Source organism: Dryobates pubescens, chromosome 15 (assembly GCF_014839835.1).
Source record: "Dryobates pubescens isolate bDryPub1 chromosome 15, bDryPub1.pri, whole genome shotgun sequence".
NCBI classification, from domain to species: Eukaryota; Metazoa; Chordata; class Aves; order Piciformes; family Picidae; genus Dryobates; species Dryobates pubescens.
The window spans coordinates 15,267,029-15,284,619 of record NC_071626.1 but is presented as its reverse complement, the minus strand read 5'-3'; the positions used below and the strand labels follow the sequence as shown (position 1 = coordinate 15,284,619).

Genomic DNA, 17,591 nt, shown 5'->3' with positions numbered 1-17,591 from the left:
GGAGTATGAATGCCATTCTGTGGTGACCAGATAAAGCCTTGCTCAAATCCTGGAGTACGTTCAATTGTGCCACTGCAAGGGCAAACTGCAAGCACAGCTCCTGCAAAGACATGTCCAGGGCACTGAAAGGGAGTGCCTTAAAAGCAACAGCTACACAGGACAGAGAGGAAACAAAGCACAGAGAAGAGTACTGGACCAGGATCAGACCTGATCTTGGCTTTTCCACTGAACTTGGGTCAGTCACTTCAGCTCCCTATGTGCCAGTCTTGTCCCTCTTTTGCCTTGTTTCCCACCTACCAGTCCCTCATGTCAGAGGCTGTTACATTTAATGCAGTATCTACCACCTCCAGGCCTGAACTGTGCCTAGCTGGGGCTACCTATATCCCTTATCTTCTCAGCTAAGCAGTTGGTCTAATAACACATCTCTGGAAAAGGAGGTAAGGAAAAGGTAAGACACATGGCTTTATTTCAGGGCAATTCAAGTCTTGGGGAGGAAGTGGGTATTTGGTGATACATGTGTGTCTGATTTCAGAGTCTGTCCAGACCATTTGCAGGGTTAGGGAAGCTCAGTTCTCTTCATTGTGACTGGCTGAATAAAATTTTGCAAAGCTAATAAATACTATTTACAACAGTAACAGGAAGATGTCAAGGAAAATAAAACATAAAACAATCTGAGACCAGGTCTGCATGAGAAATTCTATCAATGCATCTGGAAGCCAATAAATTAAATCCATATGGTCCTCTCAAGAGGCACTTCTGGTTTGAGCCTTACACTGATTTAGTTTGTTGGGAAGGAACTGATTTCAGCTAAACAAATTAGCCCTAAGCAGACTACAAGACATCCATCCAAAGCATTGCATAAATTTAACAAAACCTGCTTTCTAAACAGATTTAGTTAAACTACTGTAATTTTCCCACACGAAGTGTGACATGACAGCAACTGATCTTTGCTTGAATTCCACGAGGGTGGGAGCATAAAAAGGCTGGAAGGGAGAAGAGAAAGAGCTAGGGGAGAACAACTCAGCAGCATCATTGCTCACTCCTCTTGTGCCTGTGCTGCTAACTCAGCAGTATCAGGGTCCTTTCTTGTCCCTTCAGTAGAGGGCTTCATGCTTCTCAGTCCCCACAAAAGGTTCAAGTGCTGTTGAACAGCAGGCACGGAGCTGTGTCTAAATTACGGGCACAATCACACTGCATCTCCTCTTTCTTTCAGTTACCTTCTCCCAGGAAGCCTGTCACCCACATGCTCCCATCAGTTTTGGTATTTCACTCTTTTACAGAATGTCTTTGTGCTCAGATTAGGATGTGTGGCTGCAGGCACACACCCACCCACCAGTCACCGGCACACTGCTGGCATCATCTGCCATTATAATTCAATCCTGCCCTTACAGTATTACAGCCAGGAGAGGAACAAAAGCAAAGACAACGACTGTGTGTGAAGTGAGGAAGGGAGTTACAAAGACAAGAGATCCCAGCTGCAGTCACAGCCTCACTAGTCAATGAAGAAGTTGTACTCCCTCTCTTTTGTGCTTTGGTTCACCGGGGATGACAAGCCAAGGGGACTTTGGTTGAAAATATGTGGGAAAGAGGGTAGTCAAAATAACAGGCTTTTTTATTTTTAAGAGGTGGCATTGACTCTTCTATCTATTTCAATTATCTTCAGTGTTTCATTTCCTTCTAGCTCGGAGTTGACTCTGCAGGGAACAAAAAAAACCAAAACAACAAAGGTTAATGCTAACAGTCATTTTAAAAGACACACATTCTGTGTGAACTGCCTAACGCTGAAAAGGTGCTCAGCATTTACCAGGTGCCTGTCAGTTAAGTACAGCAACACACTGAACTGGTCATCTCTTTGGCTCTAGGTATAACTGAACTCAGAAGGCATGCCTGAGGTGACATGGCTCATCCTAGCCCTCAGAAGAGCATGCTACCAAAACAAATCCCTCTCTCCACTCTTTGCTGTACTTTCTACTGCTTTTTAGCAGAGATAAGGCTGGGGCCAACAGAATAGTGGCAGGACAACAAAAAGTACAAAGTGGAAAGAAAACTCTAGACGCACATTTAAACCAGTTAACCTTTCTCTTTGCAGAGGCTCCCAAACCACACATTATCCTGGCCAATAAATAAGTCAACATTGTGAAGGAGCTCTGTGTTAAGTAGTTCAGATAACTTTACAGGTCTGTCTCTTAAGACTGAGTCTTGCAAACTTTTCACACTAATGCACTGGTATGATCAGTGCTGTGAGAAGCTCTAGCTCTTCACACCCTAACCTCATACAAATCCCAGTGAGTCACAGCCTTATACATCCACTCAACTGGCAAAAGCTAATTCCTTTAGGAGACACAGAAGTAAGTGCTTAAAGTGGATAGGCACAACTAAAGGGCTTACAGGGGTTAGGTTTCTGGCAGAACCACTGAGCTCGGTAGCCATACTACTGCAATATTGTTGCAGTCACTTCTCCAGAATAACAATAACTTTACCTACAAGCTCTCCAGAGAGCCACCAAACTCGTAATTTATGTGTTGCATGAATACCATAGATGAGCCCATAGAGTTACTGCTGGCCTCCAGACACAAATGACAGTGACACTGAACACCCATATGACAAGCAGCCCACCATGCACTCACCTGTGCTGCTGCAGGCCCAGCAACACTGATTTCTCTAGCATCGTCTCATTGGCTATTGTGAACTGCATGATATCATCCTGCTGTGTCCCAGGCATGGCTTCCAGGGAGAGTGCTGTGTATTTTGAGGAGTCTGCTTGCCTGTCATTGCGATCTGCAAAGGAGATCGGGCTTGACGACTCCTCTAGTTGGTGAGGCTCTTCATATATTAGCAGACTCCTTGACCTCACTGCACACAAAGAGAGAGGGCAAAGAGATGAGAAACAGGCATCTCACAGAACAGTCCTGGTTATTTCAGGAAATGGAAACTACCAGAGCAGAAATAAAGCTGCAAAAGCCTTTTCATAGTGATTAATTGCTAATCTGATACCTGAGGAAACATATCACAGCAATGGTCCAGCTCTGAATTACTCACAGAACAAGACCCAAATGAAACAATCCCTTTGACAATACACACTGAAGGCATCTGGTTCATTGCAGGTATATAACACTTTCCACCCAGTCCTTGGATGCTTTCCCCATGCTGGCAAGGGATGCACAAGCTGATATTAGTTCTGTGTTTCTAACAGTATGATCATTTACTGCCAAGTAGAAATCCTTCTGCCTTTTACAGACCACAAGCTTTAGTTTCACAAACAGTAAAAAAATCTGCTTTAAACAGAAGTTCTGAACACACTAATGGGGAAAGGCTTTGCCCATGTCTGTGAAGTCTTCTGCCATCAGAACTGCTTGCCAAGCCATCCTTTGAAAGACAAATGTGTATCAAGGAATGGCCCAAAAGCAAGAGGTGCTTTAGGAGATGGCTAAGGATGGGAGTGGAAAACAAGTGCTGAAGTACAACCAAGATGGGAGCAAGACTGGGGCAGTTGTCACTTACCAATGGAGTCTGTGTAGGACTCTGGCGAGGAATGTTGCCTGGGCAACACCATCTTTGTAGCTGAAGGATATGGCCCATAGGTTTGAGAGAAGCTGCCAAAAACTACTGCAAAGCACAGCACCACCATCTGCCAAAAAGATGATGCAGAAGGGGTAAGTGCAATAACTCTTGGCCCACATGCACACATTAACACTGAGAATCAACAAGTTTTCCAAGCTGAGAATTTGCAAGAGAGGGGCTTTGAAGGACAAGGGATGTGCCTTTGAGCAGTGGAAAGAGATTCTCATTTCCCTACAATTCCCAGTTTTAGGGACACTCACCATAAGACAGGTCCCTGTCTGTGTGCTAGCTGCCTTACATGAACGGGACACCCTCCCAGCAACCATGGCTTGGAGTCTCTGCAACTGCTGCAGAAGTGTTCTGGAAAGCAAAGACAACAGACAAGCATCACACACGCTGATCTACTTGCTGGTCAAATAGCTTTTTGCTTCAAATTCTACACCTGGCAATAATACAGCATTTATGAAAAGGCACAGATAGTTCTCTCCGTGAAGTTAATAGCAAAGAATATTTTGAATTTTACAAAGTTTTTGCATGTATTAACATTGGAACTTTCAAAAAGAGCTATGCCTTTCCCTCACTCATGTCCCTAAACACTTTTCATGTCCTTAAGCACTTTTCAAGAAAGCTCACAAAGAAAAATTGTGTTTTCAGTTTTTCTACAAGAAGTGATTCTGGTAAGTGTACAAACAACTGAAAGTGCTCTACATGCAAGTGACTGGATGCACATACAACCTGATTCACTGTCACGAACATAGCAGGAGTCTCAGCATTACTTGAGAAGGAGCAGAGGCAAGCTTGTAACTGCTCTAACTGGTGGTAGAGCTACCCAGCCACCTCCTTTTTCTGAAAGCCTGATGTACAGGGGCTGGGACCATATGCTGGACTACTTTCAAAGAGAAGGCCTTAAAGTCAGGCACAGATTCCATTTCTCTAATTAATTTATTAAAGAAAGCACTTTACTGCAAAATCTTCCAGGAGTTGTCAAAAATCACAGATGCTTTAAGTGGCTGCTCTGTGTCTGTCTGAGTTCCCACCCACAACAGCAATTCTCTTGTGGTTTGAGTTGACAGTCCTAGACTAGAAGGGTATTATTCCTCTTTCTGGCTGTATCATCAGTTACATCAGACAGGACATTAGTCATTTAAATGGAAAATCATCTCAAAGTATGCTGAATACAGTATTTTCAAAGCTTCACAGTAGTTTCCATTTTGTTTTCATTAAGGCTGTCCTCAACAAAAAGAGAGCATAATTTTGTACCAAGATGTCAAATTTGCTGTTTGTTTCCAACTTTACACTTCTCCTGTAAGTCTCACAATCCTATTGCAGAGGATAACGGCCACAAAACTCCAGGAAATAGCTTTGGAGGCTGTGACGTCAAATGCTAAAGCAAGAGGCAAGGTCAGGATGTCAGAGAAAATAGAAGGATTATTTTAAGATCAAACTGGCTAAAAGCTAATTGTAGGACAGACCCAGAGGTGCCTTCACAGCTCAATATACACAGGTCTGCCTATTATTATAGATTTTTTTAATCATCAATGCTCACTGCTAATTAGGGTTTAATGAATTCAAGGACTTCAGGAATGCATTCTGAAATGAGCACAAGGCATTCTCATAGCACAGATTTATTTGGGCCAGCAGATCCTTCTCAACTTATTAAGGAAGGATATCTTGCATGCTCTTGAGAGCATGGTTTATTCTGCAGCTCAAGAGTTTAAAAAAGAAAGTGAATTCATCTAATTCAGTCCTTTATTCTCCAGAGATATCATAGGCAAAGTAAGAGATGAAAACACTGTCCACCACATAAATGAAACCATCCTAATTCCCTGCTCCCCTCTGTATCTCTCCCCAGTTCCTCCTGACATCTACTACATAGCATAGGTTACACAAAAACTTGCATACATGGTACATTTTCAGCAGAGAACATGCTGGATGCAGTATTTTCACCATATGCAACCAGCTGTGTTATACAGCAATGTCTTTTTAACCCTATAATATCTGTGCTATTATAGAAGACTAAATCTTTCCCCTGTTTCAGGCCTGAGTCACTGGGCTTGACACAGAACATCTCTGCAGAGCAAGGAGGAAGAAGCCCTTCTCCTCCTCCCCCAGCTGACCAGTCTTGCCACTTTTTGTGGAGCTGTCAGAGAGAAAACAGCTAATGGGTGGTGAGGAAATCAACAGGTAAGAGGCAGATCTCTTCATTTTGCTCACCTCTGCCTTTTTGTGTCCAATTTAAAATACATGCTGGGCAGAGTGGGCCCAGGGAACTGATTCCAAAACACTCTCTTTTTGGAAGGTGTAGTTAGGCAGGTATTCTGAAGACTTCTATACAGAGAGGAAGATTTATTCCCCATCTTATTTACCCACTATCTTCACATAAAAAGTCTTTCTCTTTCAAGTCACTTATCTATTTGAGTACAGATACTGATGTCTCAACAGACAAGGACTCAGTGTTGGCAACTGACAGGCTACAGGTGCATTTTCAAACTGAGAGCAAGAGCCATGGCATGAGCAAGAAACAAGTTTGTTCAAAGATGACACCAGTTTACCCTGCCTTCACCAAAAGGGGGCACTCCTTGATGCTTTTATTCTCTGTTTCAATCTGGAATGGTGGAAGACTGGATTCTGAGGTCAAAAGATCTTCTTTCACATGCAAAAGCTGCCTTCGTTGTTATTGGATAGCTGTAAGGATTACCTGGACTAAGAGAAGGAAAAGGAGCAGCACTCTGCTCTGGAGAACAGAGACATAGGTTGAACTAAGATGCTCCCTCCAAATAGCAGCAGGAAGGCCACAAATGTTTTTAGTGAAACACACTGCCTATGGCTAAACCCTAACAAGAGAAAATGCAATCCCAAGGCAGTGTGCATAAAAGGATTTGCACTCACAGGGATTATTTTCACTGTGTCTGACACATTTCCCAGTGATATTCAATTAGAGGGTCACCTCTGTAGGAAGTGTGAACGAGCTTTCACGCTTTTTGCTGCCATGGGAAGCACCTCATAAGAAAGCTGTAAAGTGACTGAAGACTCCTGCTCTCCCTTCCCCATGCTGCCAGCAAATTCACTCTGCCTGTGATGTCTTGCTTTCGTGTGCATTCACATAGTCATCCTCAGAAAAGCTGCCTTCACTACCAAAGTAAAGAACAAGTCAAGGCTTCCCCTTTGCTTCCAGTGACACTTTGATTAAGGAGAAAAAATTATTCACTCCAGGACCTAGCCACCTGGGAGGCTTCCTCAGTTCAATGTTCATGTTTAAAATGCAACATTGATTTAAACAAAACAAAAGACACTTTCCAGGGGACACCAAACACTGTTTATTTTGATCAAGATTTTCCAGAGAATTTATCTACTCTGTGAGGAACAAAACCAAACTTCGATAAAGAGAGAGAAAAAAAACCATTCTCTCTTCCAGCTCTACACACAGATTCCTTCTCTGCCTGTGTAATCTGTAGGAAGAGGAGGAAATCCCAGTGCAAGGCTTTCACTGTAATACCGAACTACCCCAAAGGAGAAAAAAAGAAAATCCACAGTTTTTTTTCTTCATTTGAATTACAAAGGAAAAATCCAGCACAAAACCCACTGTTCTGCTGCAATGAAAACAAGGAGCCACTCCAAGGCTGCCATGGTGGTCTGGCAGCCTTGATGCTGATAAACTCTTGTTGGGTTAGCCTGCAACAATATCTTGAGTGGATGAATGAGAAATGGAATGAACATCCAAATGGCCTTTTAGGTGCCTGTCAGAGTGGAGATCATTTTTTCATGTGTGCAGCACTAACAGCTATTTCTATGTATTGTCCATTTGTGACATTCTCAACCATATGCTAACTGGAACCTTTGTCTATCACTTCTCCAGAAAAAGTGATCACTATATTTATAAATACAGACTCAACAAAACTGCAAAGTAGAGGTACTTCTGGTATGTTATACACAGTACCAAATGTTTCAATAGCTCAACTAGCAGTGTCTCCCATCTAGACAATGCTGATGTCAGAGACTGTATTTAACCTCTCAGATCACTGGCAGTTTCTACCTTTGGTCCCAGTGCCAAACTATGAGTGGATGAGGCCTTCTCAGTGAAAGGCAGAAGTTACTTCAACTCCTGATGCCAACTTCTTCTCACTCGCTTTGCTTTCAAAGACTGCAGTGCCTCACACATCCAGATGCTATTGAAACCAATGAGAACCCTGCCTGCTTGTGGCTACCAGACAGAACAGATATGCAAGTAATAATGTGCTGCCTTGGTTTTGAGAAAACTGCCTAGAAAGGAATTTGGATGGGTTTCTTTTAAGAGACTGAGTTGCATAAATTAAGAGAGGAAACATATGCTAGTGTTCTAATACTAACGATGGCAAAACTGCTGCAGTCACCCACTCAGAGTAATGAGAATTAAGAACTCCTCTGCATCTTGATCCCCAGCCTCCTGCCTTGCCTTTTAAGATGGATAAATGTCCAGGAAGAAGCTTCTGGAGACAAATTTTTTGACCACGCTTGCACCTTTTACGTTATCACAGTATCACTAAGGTTGGAAGAGACCTCAAGGATCATTGAGTCCAACCTGTCACCACAGACCTCATGACTAGACCATGGCACCAAGTGCCACGTCCACTCCCCTCTTGAACACCTCCAGGGATGGTAACTCCACCACCTCCATGGGCAGCCCATTATGACTTTTCAGATCCAGAATGTCAGGCCAAGGTAGGCTCTCGGGCAAGATTCTTCTAATTTTTTCCTTCTTTCTCAGAGTAATGTAGGAACATTTTTACCAGAAGAAATTCTAGTGTTTCCATGGTTTGGAGCCAGATTTTGAAATGCAAGCAGGGCTTCCCTGAAGTCTTAGGTATCTATCTGTGCAAACATGTTCTATATACGGAGCAACATGCTCTAAATACTAATTGCACATACTGAAAGGAAACTGCTGTTCAACAGTTGTACATTTTGGAAATTGCCCTCCAGTCCCTATCAACTCCAGCCAGACTACAAAAATATGAGACTGACTGACAGCACACACATGTGCATGAACTTCTAGGCAAGCAGCAAAAGCCAATTTTTTTACAAGGCAAAACTCCAACTTTGTCTTCATCTACACTTGAACGTATGAACATTCCACAGCTCTTACTGTCTTCTTATCTTTCTTCCACTTGTTCATAAAAGAGCATCTGTAATGTTTGCAGATCTACTTTTAGGTGATGCATTCAAAAATGTCTTCATTTTTCACTGTATGGAATACAAATAAAAGAACCTTGGGCTCCAGTTTGGGCCTTTTGAATAAGATACATGTGTTTGTGACTGTGTGCTAGGTACTCTAGGAAATGAAGCCCTAACCATATAAAATGGGGCATCCGAGAATAAAGTGATACTGCGTAATTCTGACCATCACTGCTTTGAACTTTGACTCCTGGCTGTACATAGGAGATGAAAGTGTCAGATATAGGATGCTGTGAAGACAAGTTCTGAAACATATGAACAGTTTCTGGATGCTAAACCAAGGCTCTGAGCAAATGAGGAAACCAGACATTTTCAATTCACTCTAGGAAGTAGATAGTGTACACTAAACAAGGGCCTGGAACCATTCTTTCAGCAAGAGAGTTGCATAATTATACCTGAAATAAGAAAACTGGCTCTTTGGACTTAAGGTCCAAACATAAAGTGGTATGTTACTCAATTCAGACTTGATGAATGAAGGCACTTTTACAAATTTCTCAGTACTTCAATTTGAATCCTTAACAGATTTTAGATACAGTTTGTATCTAAACAGGCAAAACAGCATCACCATGAATTAAAGGATTTCTGTGCAGAGGGTCAGGAACATCTGCTTCTCTGCAGGAGATTACAAATCAATGTTGATGCTGTTGTGAAGGAAAGAAAACTCATCCCAAATGCCCTAAGTATAAAGGATTTGGAGATAATATCACTTAGCTGAATATTTTCAGAGCATTTAGCATGAGAGAATTAAGGTCATCAAATAGCAAAGATGCTAAAGGTCCTGTCTAAAAGGATCCTGTCTAAAAAGATACTCTTTTGACTGAATCCACAACAACATGGAAACATGTGGCCAAATTCAGCTGGAGAGAACAGCTCTGGGCTTGATTGCATGTTGCCCCTAATGGTTCACCCACAGCTGCACATTTCCTTAGAGCAGTTGACTCCAGCACCTTTTGGGACCGATCCTGGGAGAGAAAATCCTTCTCCACATCTAAAGAACAACTCGGGGTTCTTTTATGTAAAACCCTGGAGGAAAATACAACAGGCACAGAAATGGCTTGGCTCTCTTCAAACAAGCAGCAGATGTCTTTATGCATGAGCAGTGTGTGGGAGACACTCTCCAGCAAATTACAGTGCTGCAGGGTCTGGCTCCATGAAATTGGAGATTGGATCCGGAGTTTAGAAACAACACATGCCACTCAGTTAGCAATACACTGGCTGCCAGACAAGTTCTAGGGCCATTTTCCACCATGGTGGGTCTTATCTTGAAAACCCAGCCTCCTCCCACACTTCAGTGCTACTATCTTTTTCAACAGCAATATTCAATCATCACTACAAATACTAGAAGGGGTTAACAGTGTGCTTATCTAGTACCTGCCCATTGGAATTTGCTCTCATTTGAGAAATTACCTAGCTTATGCCACAACTGACACCCCACTCCTAGCTTACATCCAATTAAAAGCTCATCTATTCAACATTTTCTGCCATGTGTCCTTTGACAAAGCTGCTTCTGAGTCACCTTTTTCTTCAGAAATGATGTAACAAGTTTATTTTCCTTCTTCAAAGCAAGGAAATTCTGGAATGGGACATGGTTACAAGGGTCCACAATAAATGCAAGTACATCTAGTAGTGCAGAAGGAACTAATAATGACTCTTAAGCTTCAGTACTGTAATTTCTGGAAGTGTCACACTCCACATCCAAGCCTCCTCTCAAGACAGTCTGTCACTAAATAAAGACCACTTGGAGAGTTGGACTGTAGTTTTTTTGCTTGTTATGTATCACTAATGATGTTTCCTTGGGCAGTGGAAGAACTGAAAGAAGAGTGCTAAAAGGTTTCTCAAGCACATCTCAGGCTAGTGAGACAGTTTAAGACCTGACATTAAAGTCTCCAGGCTTTACCTCACACTGCAGTCAGGATAACAGGCCTTCCTCATCTTTCTTTGACATTAACCAGACGAGATTGAGCTACCCTTCACATTTCAACTCTCTTACCTTCCAGATTTTCACCTTCCACTGCAATGTCATGCTATGGTTTTGTTTTATTTCCTTCATACCGTACCTGTTGGTATTCTCCAGGACTTCAACCTTCTTACGTAGCTCACTGTTTTCATTTGAGCAAGTCTCAACCCTGGAGACAGCACAAAGAAAGAAACAGGGTTGTAAAAAAATCAGTCATTTATTAAACTTGCTTTCACAAAGAGCTCTAGGATCTTGCTGCATTTAATGAAAAGTTACACCAATGAATTTTAGTCACAATCTTTAATCATACTTCATGGTGTAAAAGACATTGCAAAAGATACTAGTAACTGTGAGGCACCTGCTTAGAGTGCTCAACTACAGCCCAGCAGATGTGGCTCATTCAGGATGGGCTGTAACTACTTTTTGCCTCCTGAAACAGACACAGCAGAGACCCCACACAGACTTTCTCCGTGCAGCAGGCCAAGCAATAGATACTCTAAAAGTCACAGAATGTATTTATGTATTGTTAGCAAGTATGTTGTGCAAAGGTGCTCCAAGTGTGTGTTTCATTGCCAGGGTGTGGCATCAAGCACCTTGGCAGCGCTGTACTTCTGAAATCAGATCCTGGAATTTCAAGTTTACAGAGCCTAATAAACCAGATTAATTCCCAAGAGAGTGCTCATTTCCACACAGCTCCTGGAAGCCTCCTAAATGAAAGCTGATTATCATATGACATGCCAAGAGACCCAAGTAAAAAGGTGGGACTCAATGAAAGATAAATATTGACCAGTCAGAATAGCTTCAAGAAGGAAAAAGGTAAATGGAAATAGCTTTGATATCGGTATGTACAAAAAGCAACTCAGAAAAAGCAAGACTCATCCATAAAGAGGTAAATAGTTGAAAAAAACAAAAGGGAATTGCATCAATGATATTCACCAAAGCCAGTGCAAGGGGTTTTACAGATCTCTTTGGTGAAGTGCAAAACAGAAATACTAGAATACTTGTCTGCTGAAAGATTGCAGGGCATATAAATCACTAACTGGGGGTTTGGCTCCTTCCCACTCATGAAGTCGATGGGTCACATGCTGTTTTCCAGAGTCCTGCTTATTTTCTTTCCCTGGCAGTCCTGACTCACCCACTTCCTATTTCTGTCTTCATCTGCCCTAGGAGACACAATATATTCATACGAATCCACCTTTCTCTGGACACTGTCTACCTACCAGGGCAACAGACTTGCATGAGGGGAAGAGCAACAGCAGATGGGGCTTGCTTTATTTCAGGTTTAATGTCTTTGTCGGCATGTTAGCAACACGTTGCTGGCAGGCACAGTTAGGACTGCAGCACCCCAGCGCTCCTAGGAGCAGAAGGCAGAAGGGACTTTTCTAAGTCCTAACCACAAGATGGCAGCTGGCACTATGTGCACTAACAGTCCCAGCATCAACAGCTGGATCCCTTCCCAGTCCAGCAACTCGTGCTATTGGCCCACTTGAAACAGGAAGGAGGCTGGCCTTACTTTTTTTCCAGACTGTCCATGTACTCTTTCTTTTTTCTTCTACTTTCCTGGGCAGAGATCTAAGGAAAAAGCAAGAAAAACACCAAATATTTGCATAGAATAAAAAATTAATAAAAGGATCAGGAATGAAATAATAAACTGATAAAAAGCCCTGACATTAAATTCAAGCCTCCAAGCTGTTCTCATTCCTATTCCTGGTAAGCAAAGTACCGACTTGATTTGTTTCCACATCCTGAAGCAAGACTGCTCCTCTCAAGTCACAGGAAAAAGATCATTCCTTGCTCTTACAGAACTAACCTTAAAAAGTAAATCAGATGCATCTGGAGAGGATATCCTAGGACAAATACTAAAAAGTTGATCCCAGGACAATGGCCTGCACCTGGGAGAGGAAAACCTCGTGCATGTGCTAGAAAGCAGCTTAGTAGAAAAAGACTTGGTATGTCCTGCTGAACAACAAGTCAAATGTTAAGTCAGTTAGTTGCTCCTGTAGTAGAGGAAACTACCAGATCCAGGCCTATATTAACAAGATTTTAGCTAGCAGGTCGAGAGAAGTGGTTCTCACCCTCAATTCAGCCCCTGCAAGACCGCAGTTGAGTACAGTGTGTAGTTTGTGACTCTGAAACAAATACTTTGGATGTACAGAAGCAAGTCAGAGGAGGGCCACTGCTATAATAAATGTGTCAGAGCACATGACATATAAGGAAAAAACAGAGAAAGCTAAGTTTGTTCAGATTTAAGAAGAGAAGTCTAAAGAGGGAATCCTATTTCTGTCTTCAGTATGACAGGGGCATACTGTCACAGTGACATTTGATGGATGCATTTAGGAATAAAGACAAATACTTTATTAAAAGATATCTCACAGCATTCAACAGTACCACAGACCATTACTGCAGAATTGTTGCAGCCTTTTTTAAATGGAGGAGTAGGCATTACCCAGCAAAGCTAATTAACATTTACCTTGTTCTTGATTTTCCTGCGGATTTTCTTCAGCACTTTCTCCTCTGCCTTTGTCAAGGGTAGTTTGGTAGGGATTGGGTACCCCTCTGCTATCAGTGTTCTCTTCTCCTCTTCTGTCAGGATGAGTGGGCCAGTCCCCTGCAATTTCTGCAGGTGTCATAGAAACAAAATAATATAATAGTAAGTGCCCACAGCTCTAGAGAAGAGGGTGTCAGGGCATAGAGGCAGCTGTTCTCCCACTTCAGAAAGGACTCTGCCTACTAAAAAGGCAGCCCCTTGCAACTGGGAATGTGTGGAAGGGGAAGACCTTTTAGACAGCTTCCATTCTGAGACTGAACCTTTGAGACAGGATTCTCTTAAAACAGTTGTTCTTAGCCCACCTCTGTACACAATGAGGCTAACAGTAAAACTTCCCATGGCTCAAATGGGGAAGGAGGCAAGTGACAAGCACCACTGAAAATCCCTCCCTAAAGAGCACTGCTTGGTTCCCACAAATCAAAAGGACAGATGCAGTTCTACTAGGGACAGGTTAACCCACGAGGGCGGAGCCCTAATGCAAAACATAATCCATGGCACAAGAAACCTAGTAACACTGCTGAACCTGGTCTCAACTCAGAAGAGAGGAACACAATGTTCTCTGTGGGAACAGAACGGACTAGTGAGAAAAATGACTGGATTTGCAGATTTGACCAGAGATAGATTCATCTGAAGAACAACAGAAAGTCACAAATCCACAGCAAAAATAGTAAATAAATAATTTATTCATTTTTTTAATTTAAAATCTATAAGAAGGGAAACAGATGTATGGATGCTGGAAAAAGCTAGCCCAACTTACATGTGGTGCAGTCAGCAGAGGGGAATTGGAGAGCGCTGAAGCTGTGCGAGATGTCACTTTAGCTGTGGCTTGCAGCTGGATTGGGCTTGAAGGAGGGAGTGATCTAACTGGGCTCTGCCCTCCTTCAGAGTCACTGCCATGGCTGCTGGGAGGGGTTGGAGGCAAATGCAGGGGATCCATTGCTAAATGCCAAGAGAGACACAGAACACAAGGCTTTGAGGTGCTAATTTAAATTTCCACTAGAGCCACCACCACCACCCAGCTTCCAAGACTAAGACTGCCTGCTAAAAAATGGATCAGCTAAAAGAGGCAAGTTGGAAGACTTTCAGATCATGCAGGTCTCCAAGGGAGGAATTTAACACAGCAGCTATCTTTAAATTCAACAGACAAAACAGGGCTCTGCACATATGCTCCAGTTATTTCTACCTATACTTCAGCTATTTTTCCAAATGCTTTGATGCTTCAGTATAACCCTCCAGCAGAAGTCCCCCATCCCTGGGAAAGCACATTAACAGAGGGGCTCTGAACCAGAGGACTTTCACTCCAAAAACAACAATCTTTCCTGACTTTGCTGTGGTTTAAACAAATCACCAGTATTTTTCAAGAGAAAGGATCACATCCAAGATATTATTTCTCTGCTGCCTGTTCATATAATCTACCCTCTGCAGATGTGGTTTGGCACAATTGGGAAGACGTGACAACCTAGTGACAGCAAAGGCTTTAATGTACTGATGAAGCAGGAGATAGGCACCCACCACAGGAACCTCTGTCACACTTTATTATCCAGGACCATAATCTAACTTCTGCTGTACTTGTAACCAAAAGAACCTGTGCTAGAATTGGCAAGCAAAGTGCTGCTTATGACCGAATGGGTCTGGATCAAGAGAAACCGGGCAATGTCTCACCTACTTATATTACATGGACAATTTAGCAGATGTCCAAAACTGCTGTAACTAAGTCATAAATTTATGGCAATGAAAATTTAGAGTAGGAAGATACAGGGCTGAATTTGCCACCTCCCACTCCTGTTATACTTTGCACATTTCAGCTGAAAGATCAAATAGGAGGTGGGGGATGAAGGAAGAAAAATAGTAACAACAGGGAAAAAAAAGACAGACACGAGCTCTTTCTGTCTAGTTTTCTGTCTAGCATCTTAACACTAGCAGTTGCCAGCAGAAGACATACTCTTGAAAACCAGCAAGGTCCTTAATCCACAAACTGTGCAATCAAATCTGTGCCCTGGGCTGAGATATAGCCTCCTTTTTCCCACCTACTACATCACTTGTTTCTCTCTCTAGAACAGAGCTACTTACCTACAGAGTATCAAGTGTTCCTGACTGAGATGCAGTTATCTGCTCAAATTTCAGCCCATAGATTTGGCTCCTCCTAATTTTTCTGGGTTTAGCAGATTATGTGCCACAAAACGATGTTTAAGGGCACCTCGTTCCTCATTTACAGAGTAGTGCAAAGGGATCTTTAACTGATATATTACAAACAGATGCACCAAACTTCTAACTTCATCTAAACTCACATCTTTGCTTTTATGTCAAAGGTTAAAGTACTAAAATTTCCACTTACATTCTTCATGTTTTCTATACTTTACTTAAGTCCTCTCAAACTGACTACTCTTCTGCCATAAATAATCCTGTACTTTAAGGATTCAGGCTCCCTTCAGCAACTGCACCATTATTATTATGCTACAGACAAAAAAAGAGATAATTTTCTTTGTGATAAGCAAGGGGAAAAAAAAAACAAACAACAAACAAAACAAAAAAAGGAAGGAAAAAACCACCACATAAATGGGTCAGAGAGAGGCTGACTCTCCAGCAGCCTCAGCTGAATCCCTAGAAGGCAACAGCTTCAGCCTAAAGATTAACACAGTGAATGAGGAAGCCAAATACTTAATCAGTGTAAAGTACATTGATTGTAAATTCTGGTCATCTCTCCCTGCATTTTGTACTGGTAATTAACAGACCTTCCTTAGACGAGAGATTCAGGAACTGGTCCACTTCATGGGGCTCCAATTTAATCTCTGGAAGAACTTTCTGGTTCAGTGGTTTCATCTAGAAAAGAGAAGTTAACAGCATGAAACCCCCAAAAGTCTTAATAGAAGGATACATGGATGAATTCTCTTCTCCATAAATGGAGAGGTTCCTTGTCCTCTTGCTCTGCTACAGGCAAAGCTTTAACTCCTTCACACAATTTGCTAAACCAGGCTACAGAGAATACTGCTCTGACTACTCCCACTATGGCTTTTCTTACTACTATATTTAGCTAAATAAAAGATTACACCTCAAAGATGACATTTCAGACTGAAAGCTAGCATGCAACCCACTCAAATTACTTCTCTTAGCAACAGAGCTGCCGCTAGGATTTGCCGGACTGCACAGTCTGTTTGAGCAGAACCAGAAACACTGCTGCCAGTGGGGGACAGCCTGTTCAAAAACCATTGTCATCTAGGAGCAAGAGCAAGGTGCCAGTTCATTTCATAGTGTGGAGAACACTGGAAAGGAGGCAGTCATGGCTGACAAAAGTTTGGAAAACATCTGGCTTGCCCTGTTTCCAGGCCTGGGGCACCAGGATGCTAAGCTGTTGTCCAGAGCTTGCCTGTATATCACAGTCTCAAGCTTGAGAAAGTCAGTCTGGCACAGCAGCCTGCTCAATGCAGCCAAAAGCACTCTGAATAACCTGTGTAACTAATCCATACAATGGTAATGAGCCATCAGCTAGTCTCAATATACTCTGCAAATCATGGTATCCCAAGCTACAACAGGACTATGTGCAGGGGACAGCACAATCAGACTAGAAGATGATGGCAAACTTGTTTTGTTCTTTCCAGTTTCTCACAAAATTTCTGTTGCATGAATTTCTGATCCACATCCAAGTGGAAACACTTGTTTTGCAGGCCAGGCTCACCTGGATTGGCATCTCTCCCTGGGGACTGAGAACACTCATGCTTCTTCCTCCACTGACAGGGGACCCTAGTGAGCCATCAACTGTTGCAGTTCATTCTCCTTAATTCAACCACAGCCAAATTAAGCCCTTGAGAATGCCCACTAGCTGCTCCAGCTGTGGTCAGAAAGGTATCAAAAATGACCTTTACAAGGCAAGTTGGTGTGGAAGCAGCAGCAACTCAAATGTCAAACCTGCACAGCCCTGGCAAAAGTGACTTAGCAGGCAAACAGGGAAACTCTCCAGTCCTTTCAAACAAGGAGTCTTGCTATGATTAGGGGAAGGCACAGCAGCAATAAAGCAAGTTATTATAGAAGACACCTAGCTCGTTACAGGCTCAACAGTCAGTTCAAGAGGGACTGGTTCATTAGAAGCTGTTTAAATATTTTTTAAAAACACATAAGCCCCAGGCTTTGGGGCTAGCAGAGCAGAGAAGGCTGTGCACCCAGCCATTACAACGTGAGATGCACCTGAGCGTTTTGAAACTCAAGCTCTTACAGCAGCAAACATTAAAAACCATTAAAGCAGACTGCACTGTGCACCCTGAACTGACAAGCTTTGGCACCAAGGAGGCTGCATTGGTATGCAGCCTTAGGAGAATCTGTAGC

General features: G+C 42.5%; 1 protein-coding gene across 1 annotated transcript in view; it reads right to left on the bottom strand.

Annotated features, from left to right (window-relative positions):
• Positions 1–326: 326 nt before the first annotated feature.
• The window catches only part of CREB3L2 (cAMP responsive element binding protein 3 like 2), a 79,130-nt gene continuing 61,865 nt past the window's right edge, over positions 327–17,591 (bottom strand). Inside the window, exons 4-12 of the mRNA XM_054167678.1 lie at positions 16,007–16,094; positions 14,032–14,213; positions 13,197–13,343; positions 12,240–12,298; positions 10,827–10,895; positions 3,822–3,921; positions 3,502–3,628; positions 2,628–2,853; positions 327–1,694 (exon numbers count right to left, since the gene is read on the bottom strand). Of these exons, the coding sequence (XP_054023653.1) occupies positions 1,619–1,694; positions 2,628–2,853; positions 3,502–3,628; positions 3,822–3,921; positions 10,827–10,895; positions 12,240–12,298; positions 13,197–13,343; positions 14,032–14,213; positions 16,007–16,094 (1,074 nt within the window). The 3' untranslated portion in view covers positions 327–1,618. The remainder of the gene's footprint in view (positions 1,695–2,627; positions 2,854–3,501; positions 3,629–3,821; positions 3,922–10,826; positions 10,896–12,239; positions 12,299–13,196; positions 13,344–14,031; positions 14,214–16,006; positions 16,095–17,591) is intronic.